Genomic DNA, 27,218 nt, shown 5'->3' on the forward strand with positions numbered 1-27,218 from the left:
CGAGTCTCCTGCACCTCCTGCCTGGTGGTAGAAGCACAGAGAGTGAACCAAGGGCTTGTTTCTGTTCCGTGTCATTAAGACTTAGTACAACATAGTGAAATAATTTCTGTCATAAGGAAATGTGGCTGCCAGTGTGTACACCCCAAACACCCATAAACAACATTGTGGCAATGGCATTTTTTTTGAAAGAATATAAATTTTCAGGAAATTTTGTTCTTTTTTGTACATCAATGTGATCCTCATATATTTAGATGTTTTATTAATTGTCATATGCATTGTGTGATTGCAGCTGGTCAGAATGGGCCATGACCTCACGATCTGCCTTGTTATGATATTGCACCTTATTGTTTACCTGCACCGCACATTCTCTGTAGCTGTTGCACCTTGTTCTGCATCCGTTATTAAGACCATAAGACATAGGAGCAGAATTATGCCATTTGGCCCATCAAGTCTGTTCCACCATTCAATCATGGCTGATCTATTTCTCCCCTCCTCAGTCCCATTCCATGGCCTTCTCCCCTTAACCTTTTGATGCCACATTCAATCAACAACCTATCAATCTCTGCCATAAATACACCCAATGACATGGCCTCCACAGTTGCCTGTGGTAACAAATTCCACAAATTCACCACCCTTTGGCTAAAGAAATTTCTCTGCCTTTCTGTTGTAAAAGGACGCACCTCTATCCTGAGGCTGTACCCTCTTGTTCATGACTCCCCTACCATGGGAAACATCCTTTCCACATCTACTCTATATAGGGCTTTCAACATTTGAAAGGTTTCATCCTTCTAAATTCCAGTGAGTACAGGCCCAGAGCCATCAAACGTTCATCGTATGATAACCCTTTCATTCCTGGAATCATCCATGTGAACTGCCTCTGAACTCCCTCCAATGCCAGCTCATTTTTTCTTAGATGAGGAGCCCCAAACTGTTCACAATACTGAAGGTAAAGCCTCACCAGTGCCTTATAAAACCTCCGCATCACATCCATGCTCTTGTATTCAAGACATCTTGAAATGAATGCCAACATTGCATTTGTCTTCCTCACCGTTGACTCAACCTTCAAGTAAACCTTGGTTCTGCACAAAGACTTCCAAATCCCTTTGCATCTCAGAGTTTTGGATTTTCTCCCCGCTAAGAAAATAGTTTACACATTTATTTCTTCTACCAAAGTGGATGACCATGCATTTTCCAACACTGTATTTCATTTGCCACTTTCTTGTCCATTCTCCTAATCTGTCCAAGTCCTTCTGCAGTCTACCTGTTTCCTGAATCTTCGTATCACTTGCAGACGTTGCAACAAAGCCATTTATTTCATCATCTAAATCATTGATATGCAGCATAAAAAGAAGCAGTCCCAACACTGACGCTTGTGGAACATCACCAGTCACTGGCAGCCAAGTAGGCAAGTATCCTTTTCTTCCTACCTGCTGCCTCCTGCCAACCAGCCAATGCTCTAACTATGTTAATGTCTTACCTGTAATACCATGTGCTCTTAACTTGGTAAGCAGCCTCATGTGTGGCATATTGTCAAAGACCTTCTGAAAATCCAAACATACAACACCCACTGCATCCCCTTTATCTATCCTACTTGTAATCTCCTCAAAGAATTCCAACAGGTTCGTCAGGCAAGATTTTCCCTTAAGGAAACCATACTGACTTTGTCCTATCTTGTCCTATGTCACCAAGTACTCGATAACCTCATCCTTAACAATTGACTCCAACATCTTCCCAACCACTGAGGTCAGGTTAACTGGTCTATAATTTTCTTTCTTCTGCCTTCCTCCTTTCTTAAAGAGTAGAGTGACATTTGCAATTTTCCAGTCCTCTGCCACCATGGTAGAGTCCAGTAATATTTGAAAGATAATTAATGCCTCCACAATCTCAACTATTACCTCTTTCAGAATCCTAGGGTGCAGTTCATCTGGTCCAGGTGACTTATGTACCTTTAGGTCTTTTAGCTTTTTGAGCACCTTTGCTCTTGTAATAGTAACTACTCTCACCTCTCTTCCTTCACACACTGCAACATCACACAGTGAAGACTGATGCAAAATACTTAGTTCATTTGACATCTCCTTATTCCCGTGATTATTTGTCCGGCCTTATTTTCTAGCGGTCCACTCCCTATATCCACTCTCCTCTCTCTATTTTGTTTTACATACTTGAAAAAGCTTTTACTACTCCCTTTGATATTGTTTTCTCGCTTGCTTTCATATTTCATTATTTCCCTTCTAATGATTCTTTTAGTTGCTCTCTATAGGTTTTTAAAAGCTTCCCAATCCTCTCGTCTTCTCACTTTTTTTTTGCTTTGTTGCATGGCCTCTCTTTTTTGTTTTTACATTAGCTTTGACTTCCCTTGTCAGCCATAGTTGTACTATTTTGCCATTTGAGTATTTCTTCAGTTTTGGAATATGTATGTCCTGCACCACCTTCATCTTTCCTAGAAATTCAAGCTACTGCTGCTCTGCTCTTATCCCTGCCAGCAACTCCTTCCAATTTACTTCAGAGAACTCCTCGCTCATACCATTGTAATTTCCTTTACTCCACTAAAATACTACTACTTCAGACTTTACTTTCTTCCTATCTAATTTTAAGTTGTATTCAATCATATTGTGATCACTGCCGCCTAAGGGCTTTTTTACCTTAAGCTCCCTAATGGCCTCCAGTTCATTACATAACACCCAATCCAGTATAGCTGATCCTGTAGTAGGCTGAACGACAAACTGCTCTAATAAGCCATCTCATGGTCATTCAGCAAACTCACTCTCTTGAGATCCATTACCAATCTAATTTTCCCAAGTGGCCTGCACGTTAAAATCTCCCATGACTATCATAATATTGCCCGTTTGACATGCCTTTTCTATTTCCTGTTGTAATCTGTGGTTAACATCCCAGCTACTGTTTGGAGGCCTGTATATAACTGCCATCAGGGTCCTTTTACCCTTGCAGTTTCTTAACTCAGTCCATCAGGTTTCAACATCTTCTGACCCTATGTTCTATCTTTCTACTGACTTGATGCCATTCTTTGCCAGGAGAGCCATGTAAATCTCTCTGTCTACCTTCCTATCCCTCCAATACAACATGTAACTTTGCACGTTCAATTCCCATCCTTCAGCCATAATTCACCGATGGCCACAACATCATACCTGACAATCTGTATTAGTGCAACAAGATCATCCACCTTATTTCTTATATTACATGCACTGAGATGTAACATGTTGAATATTGTATTTGCTACTCTTTTTTGATCTGATATTCACCCTGCCTGCCCTTCCTGACTGTCTGACTGCACACCATATTTACTTCTTTTTTCAATTTGTCCTATCCTGAGCCCCTTCATTCTGGTTCCAACCCCCCTGCCAAATTAGTTTTAAGTCCTCCCCAACAGCTCTAATAAACCTGCCCGCAAGATTATTGGTCCCCCTCGAATTCAGGTGCAACCCATCCCTTTTATACAAGTCATACCTCCCCCAGAAGAGATCCTAATGGTCAAAGAACCTGAAGCCCTGCCCCCTGCACCAACTTCTCAGCCACCCATTTATTTGCCAGATCATCCTGTTTTTATCCTCACTAGCACATGGCACAGGCAGCAATCCAGCAATTACTATCCTGGAGGTCCTGCTTCTCATTCTGCCTAGCTCTCTAAATTCTCTCTCTACAGGACCTCATTGCTTTTCCTTCCTATGTCTTTGGTACCAATATGTACCAAGACATCTGGCTGCTCTCCCTCCCTCTCTAAAAAGGTTTACTTTGTTCTGCCTCAACCCCCTGTGTCAATGATTTGATCTGTGTGAACAAAATACAAAATGAGCTTTTCACTGTACCTCAGTACATATATCAATAATGAACCAAATCAAATTCCAATTCCTAGATAGGAAACAAGCTGATACAGAAACAGGCACTGCATGATACTAATCACAGCCTTCATGAATGAAATCTCCTGCTTGTACATTGAACCAAGTAATTTAAACAAAATAATTTGTAATAAAATTTAAATCCAATTAATAAGATGGCCTACTTGTTAAAATATTCCTGATTTCCATTTCACTTCCTATTAATGGACATTTTCAGAGCAGCATCTTGGGCTAGCTCCCTGAACAAATTGCTTCCAAAATGCTGAAATTGTCCGAGAGGCAAAAGTAATGTGATTAACTGAAGCCTTTGAAACTCTGTCAGCTTTTTCCCGTGGACATTTCTGTCCTCCTCTGGGTATTCATAAATACCATCTGCTGTCGGAGAATGGGGAATGGAGGCATTGAAAATAAGCAGCCACTTGGAGATCTGGATGTAAGTAACCAAAGAAATCCAAGTGTTTTCTTCATTAAACCATAGCTGCAGGGTTATTCCTTTGTGACTTGCTTTGACGATTAGTTATTGTCATATTTGCAGGTGATTCTTTTTTTCTTATTTGCTTTTCTGCTGTGAAACTGCTTGTGGCCCAAGATGATAGCTCTATAGTTCCATGCAGGGGATTACTTATTGTAGCCTTAAAAAAGGACTGTGGAAATAACAGTAGTAGCATGTTCTTTCCCTTACCATTTGGCTGTCCCATTTTAATGAAGGAGAATGGAAGAAGAATTGTATGGTGTTAGGATCAGGGAAGTGATGTAATGGTTCTGAAAACAATGCAGAGAGGGGAGTGGAAGGGATTGGGAAGAGAAACTTCCTTTGGGAATCTCCAAGGAAGTAATTTTTTTATACATCCGGAGGCTCGCTCCCGACTGTCTGGAATACAGTAGTTTGTGTAAAATGAGATGATGCTGAGTGATAACACCATTCTTTTTAACATTTAGAAATTTGATGCATTAAAGATGAAATTAAGTATGTACTTGTAATGGAATCCGTATGGAATTCCGGAGAAATCCACCGACCTTACACAAAGTTGGTGGATCACGAGGAGGTGGAGTAAGTGTAATGGTAAATACACTGAGGAGGAAGGTGGTTGTCAGACATGGGTGAGAGTAGAAGGTGAGATATCACAAGTGTAAGATGAAGTTTGGAATAGAGCATTTGAAGAAGCATTCTTCAGCTGGACTGAAATGTCCTGCTGAAATACTGTGCAGTCTGTGTCAGCATTTTTTTGATTCTAGTTTAAAGACATTATTAATGTACAGTACTGTGTAAAAGTCTTGGGCACATGCAAAACTAATCTGTAAAGCCAAGGTGCTTTCAAAAATAATGAAATGAAAAGATTACTCAAATCAAAAAAGTTACTACAAAGAGCAGTAAATAGTAAAAAAACTAAATCAAATCAATATTTGGTGTGATTATCCTTTGCCTTTAAAAATGCATCAATTCTCTTTAGTATATTGTCATGCAATTTTATAAGAAAATTGGTTGATATGTTGTTCCAAGCATTTTTGAAAACTTGCCACAGTTATTCTGCAGACTTTGGCAATCTTGCTTGCTTCTCTGTCTCCGGGCAATTCCAGACAGCCTTGATGATGTTGTGATCAGGGCTCTGTGGAGGCTATCATCTGAAACCATATTAAAAATCTGGGGTGCTTAAGACCTATGCACAATACAGTATATAAATGAAACAAGTAGTGCAAAAATAGTGAGGTGTGTGCAGATGGATTCATTGCCCAAACAAAAATTAGATGTCAGAGGGGAATAGGTTTTTCCTAAAATGTTGAGTATGTGTCTTCAGACTCCTGTACCACCTTCTTGATGGTAACAATGCGAAAATGGCACATCCTGGGTTCTGGGGTCCTTAGTGCTGGATGCAGCCTTTTTGAAGCATCACCTTTTGAAGATACCCTACCAACCTCCTATCAACTCCTATGGTATTTAAAAATACCCAGTACTTTTAATTGCCTCTGCCACCCTTTCAAGCAGTGAGTTTCACACCTTACCACCACCACCCTTCCAACACTCCCTCCACCCACCAACTGAGTGGAAGTAACATTCAACAGCTTCATTAGAATCTTCTAACCATGGACCTTCTGTCACCTCTTCAGGGGAAAATTGCTATTTCCTGAAAGAATAGGGCATCTAAGAGCCTCAAAATCTCTAGACTACTTTAAGGTGCTGAATGCAATAAAGGAAACAGTAAAAACCTGTATTTTATTTGAAAGTTATAGAATAGTAAAATGTCCAACTGCGGTTCATATGAAACTTATAAATTATAACGTTCCCCCTGAATGACTATTGAGAAACAGGTTTTAAAGAATATCGTAAAGGATGGAAGAGGATAGAATAATGGAGAGCTTTGTGATGTACGGTAAATTTAAATATCTTGGACTAGTCTAAAGACCTAAAATTAAAGCTTGCTGATTACATCTGGTAGTTAGTTGGCTAATAGAAAAAGACACAGATGAATCAAAGGGGAGTTGATAGACACATGAAAGAAAGAATAAGTTGAAGGGCTACAGAGAAATAAGGACAAGGGCTATGGGACTGATGGGATTGCTCTGTAGGAAGCTATCATAGACCCAATTGGCTAAAAGCCCTTCTTTGAGTAGTAAACAGGTCAGTCATATGAAGGAGCAGTACTTTCAAATGAGCAAGAGAAATCAACACTGGTTCAGAGTTATAAATGGCAAATTTATTCAATGTTAGATATACATTCTTTATTCTGATGGTAATGAATAGCTTGATTGATTGTGAGGGAATTTTATTTAAGCAAGGATGCAGAACTTCTCTAACTAAAAGCCAGACCTTTAATGAAAATATCACTGTAGGTAGTCCTGAAGGGCAAAATCAAATGTGCTAGAGACTCCTTCATCTAAACCAATTGATCTCAGAAAGGGATCTACAACCCCCTGCTTTCATTGGCACAGGTTTTCTTGATGCAGAAAGAAAATCCCTAATCCTATAGGCATAGGAAAGCCGATCAGATATGTCAAAAGCCCTTTGGTTCATGCTGAGGGACTGCAGAGTTTTCAGAGATACCAGGGTATAAGGCCATCCCGTGTCATTGTGCCAAGTACACAATATTGTTGTGCATTATTATTCGGCTTTACTTCATTTGATAGAACCAAATGTCTAAGGTAGTGTGTAATGCACATGCTGTTTACCCTTGCCTTCATAAGTCATCGTCCTACTGTGCATCATACCCTGGATCGAAGAACTGTTATCTTGTTTCTATCTACATTATATGGTGATATACATGTATATAGTTAAATGACGATAAACTTGACTTTTCCAATATAACAGTGTAGGCATGCTGTTTTGGACAAATTTCCACCATCTATTAGATGAAATGTAGAATCAACATGCTGCCTGTCAGATTTTCACTTAATGTAAAGGAGTCCATGGCACTATTCAAAGAATGTAAAGGCACCATACAGTTAATATCAAGACACTTAGTAGAGTTGATTAACAAAGGAGCTTTGAGGTCCACGCATCTTGGAGAATTTGCCACAGTTCTTCCGCAGACTTTGGCTGTCTCGCTTGCTTCTATCTCTCCAGGTAATCCCAGATGATGTTGAGATCATATGAAGCCATATAAAAAATCTAGGGTGCCCGAGACTTTTTTACGGTACTGTAAATCACAAAGTGCTGGAGGAACTCAGCAGATTAGGCAGAATCTGTGGAGGGGAAATAAACAGTCAATGTTTCAGGGCGATGAAGATTCTTGGACTGAGTAGTCTATTCCCCTTCGTAGATGCTGCCTGACTCACTGAATCCCTCCAGCATTCTGCGTGTGTTGCTCAAGATTTCCAGCATCAGTTCATAAATGTAAATATCTTATGTTTATAAATGTAAATATCCAGATGTTATCTGTAGATTCTCCACATGGCCTTCAATATCTCAATACCCAAAAAAAAAAGTAAAAGCAGCATTTATCTTCAAAAACTGGAGTTGTTTTCCTATTGTGGGCCATAATTTGTCAATGCGGTATTCCAGGCCGCTTACTAGTAATGCACCAAGTGCAGAGCCTCAAATATCATACTCAATTTTAGAATAAATCTATTTGTGCTTAGCAGTAAATGCATAATGATGAAAAGGCCATCACCGTCCTTTGACAGCAGGGGTTCCCAGTCTGGGGTCCATGAGCTCCTTGGTTAATGGGAAAGGTCCATGACATAAAAGAGGTTGGGAATCCCCGTTTTTTTTACAGGGAGTTGTGTTGTCGCTTGAGAAAGAAAGAAAGTGATAAAGCCTGCTCTGTTGAAAGGTGAAAAAAAATGACTTGTGCGAGTAGCCCTATAGTTTCTTGTCAGAATGCTTCAGGAATCTCGTTTCCCAAGTTGTTGTCAAGTCTGTTTACAAGGGTTGTTCTTTCTGTGTGAGTGTTGTTGCAAGATCGTGTTCAGAGTTCTAAGCTGCAAGTTCACCATTTTCTTATTTCTCTGATCATAAAATTCTTCTGAACTCTTCCCATAGCTGCAAGCGAATGGGTTCATTAGCACTTCCAGCAGTGCAAGCAGTTACTGTTCTTTTAATTAAATTTTCTGCACATTTGGCAAGTTCCCAACTGATGAATGTACTTACATATTTAGGGTCGCACAGTGGTATAATGCTTCTACAGTGCCAGTGATCTGGGTTCAATCCTGCAGCTGTCTGTAAGGAGTTTGACCATTCTCCCTGTGACAGCATGGGTTTCCTCTGGATACTCCGGTTTCCTCCCATACCCCAAAGACCTGTGGGTTAGTAGGTTAATTCGTCACTGGCTGTTAGTGGACAGCTTGGCTTTTGGGCCTGTTACCCTGCCGTATCTCTAAATTAAAAAAAAAATTATCCTGCAACACATGGAATCAAAATCAGGTCTAATATCGCCAGCATACGTTGTGAAATTTGTTGTCTTTGTGGCAGTAGTACAATGCAATACATAATAATAGAAAGAAAACTGGGAATTACAGTGAGTATATGTATGTTAAACAGTTAAGTTAAATAAACAAATAGTGGAAAAATAGAAATAAAAAAGTAGTGAGGTAGTGTTCATGAATTCAGCGTCCATTCAGAAATCTGATGGTGGGGGTGGAGGTGGGGGGAAGAAGCTTTTCCTGAATCATTGAATGAGTGCCCTCTCGCTTCTGTACCTCCTTCCTGATGGTAACAATGAGAAGAAGGCACGACCTGGGTGCTGGGGGTCCTTAATGATAGACACAGCCTTTGCAAGGCATTGCTCCTTGAAGATGTCCTGGTTGAAGTCATGAATTTATGAAGTATCATTGGTAGACTAGGCAGTGCTTCACGTGGATAGTGCACAGAGCAAACTGTTGTCAGGTTGCTCGAGGTAATAAATTGTTAAGTTAGTAGATGGGACCCCCAGCAAGTGGGCTCCTTTTCCAGATTACCGTATTGACCTGCTTGCATGTTGTTAAAACTACATTCAACTAGATGTTTCAAACCTATGCCGTATTGGTGGTGGGATAGATTTAGGAAGATGGGTAGAATCATTTGCCACAGAAAAGCGAACATTCTCAACATTTTGTGGCTACACTGGTATCAGGGGTTCCCTAACGTTTTTTATGCCATGGACCAATGCCATTAAGCAAGTGGTCTGCGTACCCCAGGTTGGAAACCCCGATTGGTAAAGTGGCTGATGGGATTGCTTTCTCAATAGTGGCGTCCTGCAGAATATTGATGGTAGAGATTTTGCTGACGGTTATGCTATTGAATGCCAGAGTGGAGTGGTTAAACTCTTGTTGGAGTTGGCTACTGTGTGACACAAGCATCTCTTGTCATCTTTGCAAAATATTCCTATGATTGACAGTTGACTATTGTGACGTTGAATGCTTGAATTGAGTTAGCTTGATTTTCTGTATTGGTGTTGCAGCCATATTGGAGCTGGCTTTGTTCTGGAGTCTAAGTGGTCAAGCTGTAAACACAGAATCTTGATTCCAGAAAACGTTGGAAATAGTTGAGTGCACTGGAGACCCCAATCATGTTGAATGAGGATTGGATCTGAGTTAGTGCCAATCTTGCGAGTAGGCTGAAATAGATCATCCATTCAGGCTTGTGTGGTGTACCAATTCTTCACCCTTGTGGTTGGCTACATCATTGCTGATGATGTTAATGTTTATGGACCTTCTTCCTGTTTACTTTTCCAGCCACATCCATGAAAGGATGTAGAATGTGCTGTTTCTGTGATTCTGGCTTCTTTTCCCCTTCCTTTCCAGTCTGGATAACGTCAGAAAAGACAACTCTTTACACATTTCCCTTGCCTGACAAAGAACCATATGCAACTGTTATATCTGGAATCCAAAAAACAATTATCTGATATAATTTTCCAATGCAGACCATTTTTATAGGAAACTTTGGTTGACAGAGTCTTGTTGTTCTGCCCATTTATTTTTATATATGGACTATCCAATGCTACTTGGAAATCTCCCTTGTTGCATTGAATTCAGTCTGTTCATGGAGCCTGGGGCATAATTTTTATGATAACTTAAATGATTTCAAATTGCTGTGCTATGCATTATTGTATGCGTTGGGTGTAAATTGGCCCTTGGAGATGTACTTCATGAAGGTCTCTTATGCCCCAAGCACTTTGGTGCCTCAGGTACATTTGACAGTATTTACAAGTTTGTATTTCTCCAATCTGTGGTATACATCAACATTTGTCTGAATTTGCAAATACTTTCAGTGATTTTTATGGCAGACTGAGATTGGTTGATGTTTTAATGTTCCCCTCAAAGTTGCCTTATAAGTTGGCCATCCGTATGGTATCGGGGAGGAGCTACTGCCCAGGATCGAAGTAAGCTGTAGGGAGTTGTAAAATTACTCAGCTCCATCGTGGGCACTAGCCTCCGTAGTATCCAGGACATCTGCAAGGAAAGGCTGTGTCTATCATTAAGGACCTCCATCATCCAGGACATACCCTCTTCCCATTGCTACCATCAGGAAGGAGGTACAGAGGCCTGAAGGCACACGCTCAATTATTTAGAAACAGCTTCTTCCCCTCTGCCGTCTGATTTCTGAATGGATATTGAACCCATGAACACCACCTCACATATTTAATTTAACTATTCATATATTGATATATTCATATTCACTGTAATTCAGTTTTTTTGTCTCTATGTATTGCATTGTACTGCTGCAGCAAAGATAACAAATTTCACAACATATTCAGGTGATATTAAATCTAATTCTGAAAGGACTGTACATTCAGAATCAGGTTTAATGTCACTGATATATGTCATGAAATTTGTTTTACACAGCAGTACAGTGCAATACATATGAAAACATCAAATTATATATTTATATTTTATGTATTTATAAAAATGTAATGTATGTAAATGAGTGCAAAAAGAGAGCCAAAAATAGATTGGTTCATTGTTTGTTCAGGAATCTGATAGTATAAGAGAAAAACCTGGGCCTAAAATGTTGAGATGTGTCTTCGGGCTCCTGTACTTCCTTGCTAATGGTAGCAAAGGGAAGAAGCCATGTTCTGGATGATGGGAGTCCATATTGATGGATACTGCCTTTTCAAAGCATCACGTTTTGTCAATGTTTTGACAAGGGAAAATGAAGACATCTCCTGTTTCACACTTGGTTGCCTTTACTTTTTTACAGCCTTTCAGTCTCCCTACCAGTTTATCTCAGTGTCTGGTTGCTGGAATATTGCTTCCCTTCCCTTCGGGTGACTTGAGTTACTCACTAGAATTTTTTGCTTTGTATGGAATGGTTTCAGGTTGCTGACCAGGGCCTGTGATGAAAATGGGGAATATATTGTCCTCATCTGAGTCCTCTGGGTCAATGGATGTGTCAATCCTCTCCCTGGACATCTACAAAGTGAATTCCAATGTCTGGCCCTAAGCAACATCCCAGTAGTATCTGTTGCTCCTCTCTGATATTTGCCTTAATGTTTGTCTTGAGAAGTCTGTGATTCCTTGTGATATTGTTCTATTGCTAGGCCACGCCATCTACTTGTTGCTACTATTAGGTAGGAGGTACAAATCCCAAGGTCTCACACAACCAGATTCATGGTCATAGAGAAGTACAGAACAGAAACAGACCCTTTGGCCCATCTAGTTCATGCCAAAGCCATTTAAACTGCTTACTCCCATTGACCTGCACCAGGACGATAGCCGTCCATATCCCTACCATCCATGTACCTATCCAAATTTCCCCTAAACATTGAAATCGAGCTTGCATGCACCAATTGCGCTGGCAGCTCTTCCCACACTCTCAGGCCCTCTGAGTGAAGAAGTTTCCCGTCATGTTCTCCTTAAACTTTTCACTTTCAACATTTAACCTGTGACCTTGGGTTATAGTCCCACCCAACCTCAGTGGAAAAAACCTGCTTGCATTTACCCCTCATAATTTTGTGTACCTCTATCAAATCTCTCAACCTAAAGAATACAGTCCTAGCCTATTCAATTTTTCCTTATAACTTGGGTTCTCCAGACCCATCAACATCGTTGTAAATTTTCTCTGTACCCTTTCAACCTTGTTTACATCTTTCCTGTAAGTAGGTGACCAAAACTTCAATCTATACTCCAAATTAGGCATTAGTAATGTCTTATACATCTTCAACATAACATCCCATCTCCTGTGTTGAGTGCTTTGATTTATGAAGGCCAATGTGCCAAAAGCTTTCTTTACAACCCTTTCTACCTGTGATGCCACTTTCAATGAATTATGTACCTGTCCACTACACCCCCAATCTTGGTATCAGCTACAAATTTGCTGATCCAGTTTATTACATCATCCAGATCATTGATGTAGATGACAAACAACAAATGACCCAGCACCGATCCCTACGGCAAGTCACAGGCCTCCAGTCAGGGAGGCAACCTTCTACTATCACTACTTGGCTTCTTCCACAAAGCCAAAGTCTAATCCAATTTACCACCTCATCTTGAATGCCAAATGACTGAACCATCTTGACCAGCCTCCCACACAGTACGTTGTCAAATGCCTTACTAAAGTCCATGTAGATGGACTTGATATGAGATGTTCTGGATCCTAGCACCTGGGAGGCAACATACCATCTGGGAGTCTCTTTCTCATCCACAGAACCTCCTGTCTGTTCTCTTAACTAATGGAACCCTTATCCCCACAGCAAGCCTCTTCTTCCCTTTTCCCTTCTTGCCCTTCTGAGTCACAGAGACTGACTCAGTGGTGGTGACCTGACTACTGTGACTTCCTTTTGTTAGGTCATCCCCCCAACAGTATCTAAAATGATATACTGTACCTGTTGTTGAGGGGATGGTCACAAGGGTACTCTGCTTTGGCTCCTTAAATCCTTTCCCCTTCCTGGCTGTCACCTCATTTCCTGTGTCCTGCACCTTGGGTGTAACTACCTCTCTATATGTCCTATCTGCCACCCTTTCAGGCTACTGAATGATCTGGTGTTCATCCAGTCCCAGCTCCAACTTTTTAAATATGCTTCTCGTAGATGTGGTTGTCAGGAACACTGGAGGTCTCCCTGCCTTCCCACATCCTGCAAGAGGAGCATTCAACCCTTCTTCCTGGCATCTGTACTGTCCTAAATGAGCAGACGTAAAGAAGGGAAGGCGAAAAAGAAGACTTTACTGTGAGCTTTTTTTGCCGTCTTTGACTGAAGCCTCTTCTTGCGGAAGCCTCGAAGAGCTAATGTCTCTCTCTAACTCTGTCCACTCAGACTATGGTCATATCTCATTTCAGCCATATCCTGCTAGACTCTTCTAATAATGGCATTGGCAGGTGTTCTGATAAAGTTCCTGACCCCTACTTTACACGGGAGCTCTCTCCTTGTGTGCATCTCCATTCATCTGGACTTCTACATTTTTCCCTGTCAATGTCTCCCTTGATCCTCAGCTCTTTGCTGTTGAGAGTGTTACCATCTGGCTGCTATGGGGAGTGTGCCTTTTAAGGCCTGGCCACTTGTCTGATTGCTGCAGGGACAAATATCAGCAGGTGTGCTGAATTTGGTGCTGTCTTGTTGGATCTTTTTTTGGGTGTAGACTACCAAACGTTCTAAGTACCTTGACAAAAATTGAAATTTGATTCTTTCACTTGGGGCAGGATGGTAGTGCAGTGGTTAGGGTAACACTATTATCGTGCCAGTGCCTGGGTTCAATTCCACCGCTGTCTGTAAGGAGTTTGTACATTCTCCCTGTGACCACGTAGGTTTTCTTCCTGGTGCTCTGCTCTCCACCCACATTCCAAAGATGTGTGGGTTAGTAGATTAATTGGTCACACGAGTATAATTGGACTTCAGGGGCTGGCAGAGCCTGTTACCTTGCTGTATCACTTAAAGTTTTTTTTGAAGTGTGTCTTATCTGATACTAACAACAAACACACATTTTATGCATCAAAAATAAGTGAAATCTAATTTCTTGGCAAGAGTTGTACTGTGGGGCGTGCAAAAAAGAAAAGTTTCTTTTTTATAAACATTATAGTTCCTACATCAAAGGTAACATTCTCTCTCTATCCAGAACCTTCATTTTATATATTTAAGAAATTTCATCTTACCTTTCAGTTAGCAGCATTCTTGTTGATTAGATAATTTGGGATGAGTGTCATATACCATAGATGTCACTGGGGCAGAAGTGTGTTGGCTGATCTTAACTGGTCACTTTGGAATAGGATGTGCTTCACATCATGTAGTGATATTTTTCAGTCTGATGTTGCCGAGCTTTTTTGTCTTAAAACTGGTCAATTGACACACTTCAAACTGATTATTAATCTGCAATGTGTGACTGCATTTTCTGAAAGAAGATACTCATGCGGGAGAAGTTTCAATGGATAAGTATGACATTTAAAAAAAATAATTTCATGTGCAGAGACATTTAGCAAGTTCTTGGCCTGTTGTACGAACCACAAATAGCAACTGATCTGACTGATGACGTCCCAGGCCATGAAGCGCAAAACCTAGTCTCGCGGTCTTGCATTGCAGCCTGGTACGGAAACACCAATGCTCAAGATGGAAAAGCAAGCAAGAAGTGATGGATAGAGCCCATCTGAACACGGGAAAACCCCTCCCCATCACTGAGTGTATCTTCAAAGTGTGCTGCCACAATAAAGCAGCATCCATCATCAAGGAAACCCATCATCCAGGGCATCCCTTCTTCTTACTGCTGCCATCGGCAAAGGAGGTACAGGAGTCTGGGGTCCCACATCACCAGGTTCAGGAATAGCAATTGCCTTTCAAACACCAGGCTCCTGAACCAGCATTAATAACTTCACTCGCTTCAGCACTGAATGCAACATATGGACTCACTTTCTGCAACTCCATAATTCTTGTTCTTGGTATTATTTATTCATTTATAGTATTTACACAGTTAGTCATCCTTCTGCACTTTGTTGCTTGTCCATCTTTGTGTGAAGGTTTTCACTGATTCTATTGTATTCCTTTGTTCTACTGTGAATGCCTGCAAGAAAATGAATCTCAGAGTAGTAGTTGGTGTCCTATATGTACTGTGATAATAAATTTGTCTGGAGCCCAAACAACCATATCGGCCGTGCAAGCTCTGACCCAGACGGAACTGGCTGCAGGGTCTACGTATGCCTCATGAGAGGCACTCCAGATTCAGATTCAGGTTCTGAGGCCTTCCACCACACACTTAACTCCTGGTTGGGGAGATCCATTTCTGGTGACATCGCACCCATCACACACTCCCTCACCTGAAGTGAGCAAATGGGTTTCTAACCTTGACATTGAACCACAAGTGTTGCCACTTTCATTCTTTTTTGAATTGAATGTGGCTCAAAGGTCTCTGCTAGTTTGAGCCACTTTGTGGAATCACTTTATTATGCAAGCTAGCTTGGTATAGATGACGAGACCGTTTGGACATCCTGTGAACAGGGCCCACAGTAATTCAGTGCAATGTATTTGGTTCTCTAGCCTGGTTTGAAGCTTCCTACCTCGACACTACCTTGCTCCTCCTTGTTTGCACTATTAATTAATTAATTTTAAACTTTGAACTTGTAGTTTTCTTTTTACACCTTGCACTACACTACTGTCACAAAGCAATACATATCATGATATATGTCAGCAATAGTCAACCAGACTCTGATACAGATTCTGGAATCTGGAGCAGCAATTGATTTGCTAGAGGAATTCAGTGGTTGCATTGTATCTGGGGGGAGGAAGGGATTGGCCATGTTTAGGGTTGACTGAGCCAAAACATCAACAGTTCCTTCCTCTCACAGATGCTGCTCACCCTGCAAAATTCCTCCATCAGATTATTTGATGGTAATCATGATTTGCAACAAAAATATTGGCAGAAAATTGACAATTTTAAAACAGCTACTTCTTTGTTGTATAACTTAAATATGATACATCAAAATGTATGTATTAATTTTAACCTTTAGGAAATTTGGCCACCATTGAGAACATCTATCATACAACGCTGCCTGGGCAGGGTGAAAAGCATTATCAAGGATGTATCTCACCCTAACTATGGACTTTTTACTTTTTACTCTCCTCCCATCCGGTAGGCGCTACAGGAGCCTCCACTCCCGCACCAGCAGGCACAGGAAGAGCTTCTTCCTTGAGGCTGTGACCCTGCTGAACCTCATATCACAGCGCTAAGCAGTATTGCACCCATATTGTACTGTCTCAGTACTTTTATATTTGTGTGCTGTAGCACTTTTTATTCACAGTTATTTCGTAAATAATACTATTCTTTGCATTTCTGGTTAGTTGCTAACTACATTTCATTGGCTTTGTATCTGTACTCAGCACAATGACAATAAAGTTGAATCTAATCTAATCTAATTTTTTAAGCATTTTTTTTTGCTTTGTGATTAATGCAACAATTCCTTAATTGCTCTTCATCAAATGACAAGTGTTGGCTTTGTGAAAATAGACCGACAGTAATGAAGTTTAACGAACCAAATTTTTCCAGCCAGTTTATTCACCAACTGAATGGTTCCAGGCATTAACACATAGAGCTTCAATAGCAGACCCTACGGTGTATTTTAAGGTAATTCATTGGGTTTAAAACTGTACAAAGCCTTTCGTAAATCTAAACCAACTAATTCTTTGGTCAGAATTAAATGACACTATAGCAGACAATGCTCATGAAGTGTTACAAAGAGTGCCTGAGAGGTCTGGCTGTTCTGTCTGAAATTGTTCAAGTTGTTTGAGAATGATTCCAGCCGCAGGAATACTGAAGTTCAAAATTAGTGTCACACCGTGACTTGTGCTCATTTTCCCTTATTTTCTGATTTTATTTTAGGGCATTCTGCAGGATGTCAAAATCATCTTGATGCCTAATGGATATATAACACAGTGCCCAAATCTCAATCGCAGTAAGTACCCAGTATGTTCCTTCCATAATAATATCTGTCCGGGGAACACATGGCCAAGCAAACGAGTTTCATGCAAAAGGCAATTTCAAGTTGCACGTTGTAATCTTTGCATATGAAAGGAGTAAATACTGAGAAAGGAAAGATTGCAATATGTCTTTGAAATACTTTAATTGCAGATTTTTCCTGTTGAGATTTTCTGCAGTGTGTGCTTTAGCAGTTGGAGTACCGACTGAGAACTTTAGCAACTGTACTGATTTCTGACCGCTTTGTACGTCAAGAACTGTGGGCGACAGCGTTCTGAATTTGTTGACCTCATCAGCTCTGTTCAAAGGGTAACACACTTCCTTCACCTTTAGAGTTTACAGTTTCAAGCACTCACCACATTTTCAGTTCTTTCGTGGTTACTATCTTAAGCAAAATTACGCAAATTCATCATTTTTTTCCTTCCAAATACCACCAAGTCGTCAGTACATTCAGTGCTCACAGTCTCTGTACGTTTATCAGCATGTTGAGAACCAGATTTATTTTTTCTTATAGGAGCAGATTTAAGCCATTTAGCCCTTTGAATCAGCTCTGCTGTTTCATCATGGCTTGATGCATTTTCCTTCTCAGCCCCAATCTCCCCCATATCCCTTCTTGCCCTGACCAGTCAAGAATCTATCAACCTCTGCCTTAAATATACATAAAGAATTGGCCTCCACAGCTGCCTGTGGCAAAGAACTCCACAGATTCGGCACTCCCTGGCTGAAAAAATTCCTCCCCTTGTCTGTTCTAAAACGACACGCATCTATTCTGAGGCTGTGTCCTCTGATCTTAGACTCCCCCAACATAGGAAACATCCACTCCATGTCCACTCTATTGAGGCCTTTGATAGGTTTCTATGACATTGTAAAAGAAAAATTTATGGTTGAAATTGGGTATCTCCGTAAGAGAGAATAGCATGGAAACAGACCCTTGGGTCCATGGAGTCTGTGCTGACCATCAACCACCCATTTACAATAGTCCCATTTTATTTTAATCCTCCATCCCCAACTCTACCAGTCCCCTACACTCTAGGAACACTTTGCCATGATCAATGAACCTATCAATGCACACATCTTTGGGATGTGGGATGAAACTGGAGCACCCTGTGGGAACTGCTGTTGCCAACAGAGTTCTGTCACTGTGTAAGTAAAACAATTTAAATGGATCTCCAGGAGGGGTTGTTGGGTTAAAAGCAGAAAATGTTGATAACACTCAAGCCCAACAGCTTCAGATCAGAAGCTGTTCATCACTACCATAAGGTATTTTTTTAAAAATAAGGCCATTTTACAGTGGCAGAGAAGATGAAAGGAGTGAGGGATAGAACAAAGGGAACAAATGTGATAAGCTGAGGCCAGGCTAAATAATGTAATGGGGCAGGCATGTAGAGAGTGATTATGGTTCTTTCAGTTTTGTGCTGCCAATATCAGGCCTGTGGGACATGTCCAGCAGGTCAGGCTGTATAATGGAGAGAGGAAAAACTGAGCCAATATCACAGATGGCTGACTTTCAGCAGAAAAGGCCAGTGCTAGTATAGGCAGAGAAAGTAAGTTACCGACAGTTCAGGAGGCTGCAACAAACATGGATGAAATGGGCTGCATTCCTCAAGCTTGCTTTGGCACTTGTCAAATGTACTTCAATTCTCCATCCCACTCTCATTCTGAGGCCTGTGGCCTCCTGCAGTGTTACGATGAGGCTCGATGGCAGTTGGAGGAACACCACTGCATTTTCTCTCTGGGCAGTTTGTAGCCTTTGTGTTTGGTGCCCTGAGGTGAAGTACGAAGTAGGAGGCCTGAAGTCTGAAAATCCGGGGACGAGGAATGGAGGCCTGGAGGTGGCCTGTCCTGGAGCTGGAAGACTCCCTGTGTGTGTGAGCGGCTGGGTAGGCGGGATATGAAAGGGGCTTGTGTTGCTGCTGCGTGTATTGTCCTGTTGAGCATTGTGGGACTGCTATGTTGGCAACAGGATGTATGGTGGCACTTTTTTGCATTGCCCCTGCATTGATCAGTTGGATTATTATTATGGTCCAACATGTTGAAAGGCATGGACAGAGTGGATGTGGCAAAGTTGTTTCCCATGATGGGGGAGTCTAGTATGAGAGGGCATGACTTAAGGATTGAAGGGCGCCCATTCAGAACAGAAATGCGAAGAAATTTTTTTAGCCAGAGGGTGGTGAATCTATGGAATTTGTTGCCACGGGCAGCAGTGGAGGTCAAGTCATTGGGTGTATTTAAGGCAGAGATTGATAGGTATCTGAGTAGCCAGGGCATCAAAGGTTATGGTGAGAAGGCGGGGGAGTGGGACTAAGTGGGAGAATGGATCAGCTCATGATAAAATGGTGGAGCAGACTTGATGGGCCGAATGGCTGACTTCTGCTCCTTTGTCTTATGGTTTTATGTTGGAATGTTCTGCAACCCTGCTCTCAGCAAAGCATAACACAAAGAAATATCATTGTCCTCCCGATCATCATGAAGCTGTCTGACTGGGCCTCACCCTATCAAACCTTATCCTATCAATGTCTCCCTCCCAGCATCTCTAGATTAAAACTCCCCTTTCAAATCTCTCTTCGTCAGTTCTGAATGAACATGAAATATTAACTAATCTTCTTCCCAGTGAAGCCTCCTGACTTTGAGATTTTCCAGCATTTTAGACCATAAGACGGAGGAGAGAATTAGGCCAGTTGGCCTATTGAGTATTCTTCGCTATTCAATCAGGGCTGATCCTTTTTTATTCCCCCCCCCCGCCTAATCCCCGGCCTTCTCCCTGTGACCTCAGATGACATAGCCAATCAAGGACATATCAATCTCTGCCTTAGATACACCCAACAACCTGGCCTCCACAACTGCCTTTGGTAACAAATTCCACAAATTCACCACCCTCTGGCTAAAGAAGTTTCTCTGCATCTCTGTTTTAAATGGTTGCCCTTTGATCCCGAGGCTGTGCCCTCTTGTCAGTTTTAACTTGAGATTACCAGCATTTGCAGGTTTTTGGTTTTCAGGTCCTTTGGGGACTTTTCTCTCAGTTGTTATTAGACCATAAGACCATAAGATACAGTAACAAAATTAAGCCATTTGGCCCATCGAGTATGCTCCGCCATTTCATCATTGCTGATCCAATTTTTCACTCAGACCAATCTCCTGTCTTCTCCCTGTATCCCTTCATGCCCTGACCAATCAAGAATCTATCAACCTCTGCCTTACATATACATAAAGATCTGGCCTCCACAGCTGCTGGTGGCAATAAATTTCACAGATTCACCACTCTCTAGCTAAAGAAATTCCTCCTCATCTCCGTTCTAAAAAAACTCCTATTCTGAGGTTGTGTCTTCTGATCTTAGACCTTCCCACCATAGTAAACCTCTTCTTCACATCCACTCTATCAACGCCTTTCACCATTTGATAGGTTTCTATTAGGTCTTCCCTCATTCTTCTGAATTCCAGTGAAGGCCCAGAGCCATCAAGTGATCTTCATTTGACATGCCATTCAATCTAGGAATCTTTTTTGTGAACCTCCTTTGAACCCTCTGCAGTTTCAGCATATCAGGGGCCCAAAGCTACTCAAAATACTCCAAGTGAAGGCTGATTTATAATTCTGCGTCAACTCGAAGCCATAGGTACGGCGTTGCCGCGAACCCTACGCAGTGCCTACCCGGATCCCTATGCCGTAGCCTGACGTGCACCTCTCCCAAAGTGTAACTATGCGTCGCAGCAACGCAGACCACAGCAGCTGTGATTGGTCTGCTTGGTAGCATCGCATGTCCTCCTACGCTGCAATAGCTTCCCATTGGCTGACTGAAGGGTAGGGAAGGAACTCTGGTTGCAATGCTTTCCATAAAGCTTTACAGACCTCTGAAATTATGGAAGACACATTTCGCTTTTACGAGAAAAGACGCTCGCTTTAAACTTGTTTACCCCGAGAAAGACTACCATGACCATGAAGCCTTGCGCGGGCAGGTGTGTACGCATGCATGACGTGCCTGAATTGCAGAGTGACGCAGATACACCAACGCACAAATATAAATGCTCACAACGCACGTAGGCCACTTGTGTAGGTTACGGTGTCGAGTTGACGCACAAGTATAAATCAGCCTTGAGGCCTCACCAGTGCTTTATAAAGTCTCAACGTTATATCCTTGCTTTTATGTTCTAGTCCTCTTGAAATGAACGCTAATATCACATTTGCCTTCCTCACTGCTGTCTCAACCTGAAAATTAACCTTTAGGTAATCCTGCACACGGACTCCCATATCCGTTTGCACCTCAGGTTTTTGTATTTTCTTTCCATTTAGAAAATATTCAACCCTCATTTCTTCTACCAAACTGCATGACCATACACTTCCTGGCACTGTATTCCATCTGCCACTTCTTTGCCCATTCTCTTAATGTGCCTAGGTCCTTTTGTAGCCTCTCTACTTCCTCAAAGCTACTTGCCCCTCCACCTATATTCATATTGTCTGCAGGCTTTGCATCAAAGCCATCAATTCCATTATGCAAATCATTAACATGTAACGTAAAAAGAATCGGTCCCCACACAGACCCCTGTGGAACACTACTAGTCACCTGCAGCCATCCAGAAAAGGCTCCTTTTATTTCCAGTCTCTATCTCTTGCCAATCAGCCACTGCTTTTTGCATTCTAAAATCTTTCCTGTAATACGATAAACTCACAGCTTGTTAAGCAGCCTCATGTGTGGCACCTTGTCAAAAGCCTTCTGAAAATCCATTCACACAACATCAACAGATTCTCCTTTGTCTATCCTGCTTGTTACTTTTTCAAAGAATTCCAACAGATATGTCGGACAAGATTTTCCCTTGAGGAAATTATGTTGACTATGGCCTATTTTGTCATGTGCCTCAAAGTACCCTGAGATCTCATCTTTACTGATAGGCTCCACCATCCTCCCAACCATTGAGGTCAGACTAACTGGCCTATAGTTGCCTTTTTTCTGCCTCTATCCCTTCTTAAAGAGTGGTGTGACATTTGCAATTTTCCAGTCTTCTGGAACCATTCCAGAGTGTAATGATTCTTAAAAGATCATTACAAATGCCTCCACAATCTCTCCAGCCACCTCTTTCAGAACTCTTGGGTGTACATCATTTGGTCCTGGTGACTTATCGACCTTCAGACCATTCAGATTTCCAAGAAATTTCACTCTAGTTATGGTAACTTCACATACTTCATAAGCTCTGACACCTGGAACTTCCATCATACTGCTAGTGTCTTCCACAGTGATGACTGATGCAAAATATTTATTCACTTCGTCTGCCAGTTCCTTGTTTCCAATTACTATCTCTTCAGCATTGTTTCCAGCGGTCCAATATCCACTCTCGTCTCTCTTTTACACTTCATGTAGCTGGAGAAACTTTTGGTATCTTTTTGGTTAAACCTCATTCATACGTTGAAATTTTACATTTTAAAGTTTTGTATGATTAACAATAGATTCTGTAGATGCTGGAAATTGAAATGTCGACTGCTTATGTAGATGACGCCTGACTTGCTGAGTTCCTCCAGCGTTCTGTTTGCTTTGAAATGGTGTGGGAGATTACTATGCAAATTCAGGCTTTATTTCTTACTTCCCCTTTTTGTTCCTCTTTCCTTGAGTCAGGTTTTTTTTACCCGTCTGAAGCAAGTTCCATTTCAAAATAATTATACTTGCTACCTTCCTGAAAATACTTTTTAATAACAATTACATCCAGTGCCCTGAAGCTAAGAAAGCCATGGATCATCTTATTTAGATTTCAGGACTCTAATGACGTCATTGGCAGTGTTCAAGGGATCAAAGAGTGAGCTGAACCATAAGGCTAAAAGTGAGCTTTATATAGTGCCTTTCATGGCCAGAGGGTGCCCTGGAGCTCTCTTTCGGCAAATAAGCACTTTTGAGGTGTAGTTACTAATAGAATGAAGTGGATCATTAATCTTCCAAAAGCTGATCAAATTTTGCTGGTGGTAAATAAAATAATTTGAGTAAAACATGAGGCCATATTTAAAATAATTAAAAGGATTGATGAGAAAGATAGATGTTGGAGTCAGAAGGGATTATGCTTAAGCGCAAAACAAGCCCAACTTGTTTTCTTAAAAAACCTCAGTAGAGTTTCCTTGTACACAAGATCTGCTGCCTAATCAAACAAGGACTATGACAGGAGACTGACAAGCCCTACAGCTTTGAGAAAAGTGTGAAGATATTAGCTTGGGTTTAAAGGGACGTTAGTAAGATCATAGTTTGCGCACTCTGTGTAATTCTAGTCACCCAGCTATATGATGGATGTCGTTTAGGCTGGAAAAAGTGCAGAAGAGAATCATGAGGATGGCCTTGGCCTGGAAGGTCTGAATTGTAAGAAAAGACCTGGAATCTATTTTCCTGGACAATTGGAGGCTTGTGGGGGACTTCATAAAAGTCACTATTGCTTCATAAAACACTGATAGATGGTTCATGTTTTGAAGGATTGCTCTTTATCTCAGAGCTAACTACCAAAAATCCTCTGTAAAAAAAAGTGTGTGAAATCCAGAAGGGATTCCAGTCGCATTCCTTATTGAACCTTTGCTCTTTCCATTCTAATCACACTCATTCATACATTAGAATCACCCAATCCAATGCAGACCCATTCCAGAAACACCTCTGGTGGAAATTAGTTCTCAACTGTATGCTCTGCATGCAGTATTGTATTGGCACTGGAGAGGGTCCAGAGGAAGTTCAAGAGAATGATCCTGGGAATAAAAGGGTTAATGTATGAGGAGTGTTTGACGGTTCTGGTCCTGTACAACCATCAGGCTTCTCAACCAGCATGGATAACTTCATTCACCACTACTCTGAACTGATTCTATGATCTCCAGGGTCACTTTCAAGGGCTCTTGTTCTCAGTGTTTTTTGTGTAGTTGGTTTTCTTTCACATATGGCTTGCTTGTCAGTCTTTCTCTATTTATGCATAGCTTTTTTATGTAAGCTCTATTGTATTCCATTTCTTGTAAATGCCTGCAAGAAAATGAATCCCTAGTATATGGCAACATATATGTTCTTTGATAATCAAAGCTCAAAGTAAATTTAAGTCTTCTACAGTTATTTTTCACTAGAATTTACTAAGTAAGGAGCAATAGGGTTCTATCTATTTGGGCTTTCATAGCAAGATCACTAAACATCAATATCAAGGCTGTGTCTAATTTGGAAGTCATAGAGTAGTGGGAAAATTTGAAATACTTTGAAGATTTCTGAATTTTTATTTGCCTGTTGTTTTCCTTTCCAATGACTAATGCAGTCTTCGACTTCGGCGAACCAAATGATTGTGATGTTTTAAAGCTATTATCCTGTCGACGGCTTTTTAGTTAGACTCCCTTCTCCTTGCTCAGCTGTTTGTGCCTAAAGTATTTTTCACTTGGCTCACTCATGTTAGTCAAACTGAGAGTGATTGATGTTTTCTGAGTGCTCAAAGTGAAATGAAGAAAGTGCGTCAATCATTGGGGCATTGTCTCCTAACCTAATGTCTCTCACAGCACTTAAAATGCTATCAGAACGGCAACTGGAACAGGATTTGACAGCTACTGTTTTGATTGGATGGGAGGTTTGAAAAGAAGTATATATTTTTTGACACAGATAAAATGCAGGAGATCATTTGGTACACTGTGTTCTCCATTTCTCAGAGAGCTTTTCAATTAGTCCCACAGCCCTGCAAATATCTCCATTGTCTTAGTACTCAAGCAATTCTCTTTGGAAATTTGCTGTTGAATCTGCTTCCACTGCCCTCTTGGTCAGTGCATTCCTAATGCCATAAACTCACTGAGTTTATTTTTAAAATAGTATCTTCACAAGAGAATCTGCAGATGCTGGAAATCCAAAGCAACACACACAAAATGCTGGAAGAACTCAGTGGGTCAGGAGCGTCTATGGAGTGGAAAAAACAGTCAACATTTTGGGCTAAGACCCTTCATCAGGACTGCCAAGGAAGGGGCACAAACCAGAATAAGGAGGAGGAGGGAGGGAAGGAGTGCAAACTGGCAGATGATGAAACCAGCTGAGGGAAAGATGGGTGGTAAGGGTGATGGAATAAGAAGATTGGAGGTGATAGGTGGAAGAGGTAACGAACCGAAGAAAAATGTGATGGGAAAGCATGGTGAACCATTGGAAAAAGGGAAGGAGGCAGAGAACCAGAGGGAGGTGATGGACAGATGAGAAGAGAAAGGATAAGATGTGAGCTGGAATGGGAAAAGAGAGAAAGGGAAAGGGGAGAAATTACTGAAAGTTAGAGAAATCAACGTTCATGCCATCAGGTTGGAGGCTACCCACATAGAATATGAGATGTTGCTCTTCCAACCTGAGCGTGGTCTCATTGTGGCAGCTGAGGAGATGAGCGATCAACATGTCGGAATGGGAAGTTGAATTCGTTGGCAACCTGTGTTCTCTTGTGGTGGATGGAGCAAAGCCCTCCCCCAATCTACTCCGGGCCTCACCGATGTAGCGGACATCTCACCAGGAGCACCTGATGCAGCAGATGATCTTAACAGACTCACAGGTGAAGTGTCTCCTAATTGGAAAGGACTATTTAGGGCCCTGAATGATGGTAAGGGAGAAGGGATAGGTGCAACAGTGATGGAGGAACAGAGAAAAGGGAATTGCATTTTTACAATGACAGGATGGAAACGTATTAGTAGATAGTCTGCCTCCAGAAGAAGGGAAATCAAAAAGGAGATAAAGGTGTCAGAGGTGGACCAAATAAATCTGAGGGCAGTGCAGAAGTTGGAAGGAAAGTTAATGAAATTGACGAGCTCAGCATGGGTGCAGGAAGCAGCACCAATGCAGTCAGCGATGTTGTATAGAAAGGGTTGGGGAGCATTGTGTAGGAAGAGTTGTAGTGTTACTCAACTCTCTATGCAAAGAAATATTATAGGAGCTTTTAACTATTAATTTATGTGGCCCTAGTTATTTTGCCTTTGGATGCACTGTTGTTTTCAACTGTATATAAAAACATACGTTTTTTTATATAGTTTTTTGAAACTTTCATTTATCAGCTACTCAATTCCAGTTTATTCACGCTACGCAAAAGACGTCATTCGTTGCTGCTGCAGTTCTGATAAGCACCCTCTACAACTTCTCTAGGGCCTTCAGGGGATTCCAGAACAGATGTCATGATAAAAGGTGGTTTTGTCCACAGAGTATATGCTGCTCCACACTGTACTCCTGGCCAGTGAGTGCTTTTTGTTGCACTCCCACATTCTTGCCAGACGTGGGATTCTGAATCACGTTTCACAATGGCAGAAGGGAAGAAGCTGTTCCCAAATTGTTGAGTGTGTGCCTTCAGGCTTCTGTACCTTCTTCCTGATGGTAGCAATGAGAAAGAGGCATGATCTGTGTTGTGGTCATCATCACTGTTTCATTCAGAATATGGGTGTGATGATTACAGACCTCCAGGAATTATCTGTGTTACCAGACCCATCTTTTCCTTTGTGGTGGCTGTTCGGGACTTCCTAAGACTGTAGGGTGACAATAACCTGAAATCTCTTTCCTAGGAAACACTTGGTATGAATGTCCCATAGTTTTCTTCAAACTTGGAAGCCCTTGGCATTTTTGAAGAGACTTCCTGTAAACATGGGCTCCTGGCCACCTGCAGCATCCTGATAAAACATGTTTCTGGATTGCGTATAACTGTTCCATGACACTAATTAAAACCTTGAATTGCTTCAGATTGATTGATCAAATTTGTGTGATTACTATTAACTTTGCTGAAGTAGACATCAACTTTCCTATTCATTTTTCAAAGTAAATACATAAAGACAAAATTTACAGAAGCCCACTCGGGCCTTGCAGTCTGTACAGAGGAAGGATGTGCTTTGTAAAGGTTCAGCGTTTGCTGAACTCTTTTCTCTCAGGGTTCTCTTCATGGTTGGCTGAGTTTTCCATGTCTGCTAGCCTCTTCTGATGTCCTCACGGAGCTAGCAAACATCAGGTTTTATCGCAGATGCATCTTTGTCTCTTTCATTAAAGAGTAATACTGCAGCAGCAGTGTTTTAGTCTCTTCTGCTGAAATTTTAAGTCTTATTGACTTAAATTGGAACTGGCTCCTCAGGATCCAAAGATA

The 27,218-nt window shown here is 41.3% G+C and overlaps 1 protein-coding gene across 8 annotated transcripts in view; it reads left to right on the forward strand.

Moving 5' to 3' along the window:
• Positions 1–27,218, forward strand: part of LOC134353612 (protein kinase C-binding protein NELL1-like) — a 1,036,586-nt gene that overhangs the window by 131,723 nt on the left and 877,645 nt on the right. For all 8 annotated transcript variants that reach the window (XM_063061731.1, XM_063061736.1, XM_063061735.1 and 5 more), the window contains exon 6: positions 17,064–17,136. In XM_063061731.1, coding sequence (XP_062917801.1) covers positions 17,064–17,136 — 73 coding nt within the window. The remainder of the gene's footprint in view (positions 1–17,063; positions 17,137–27,218) is intronic.

This window comes from Mobula hypostoma, chromosome 11 (assembly GCF_963921235.1).
Source record: "Mobula hypostoma chromosome 11, sMobHyp1.1, whole genome shotgun sequence".
Taxonomy (NCBI): domain Eukaryota; kingdom Metazoa; phylum Chordata; class Chondrichthyes; order Myliobatiformes; family Myliobatidae; genus Mobula; species Mobula hypostoma.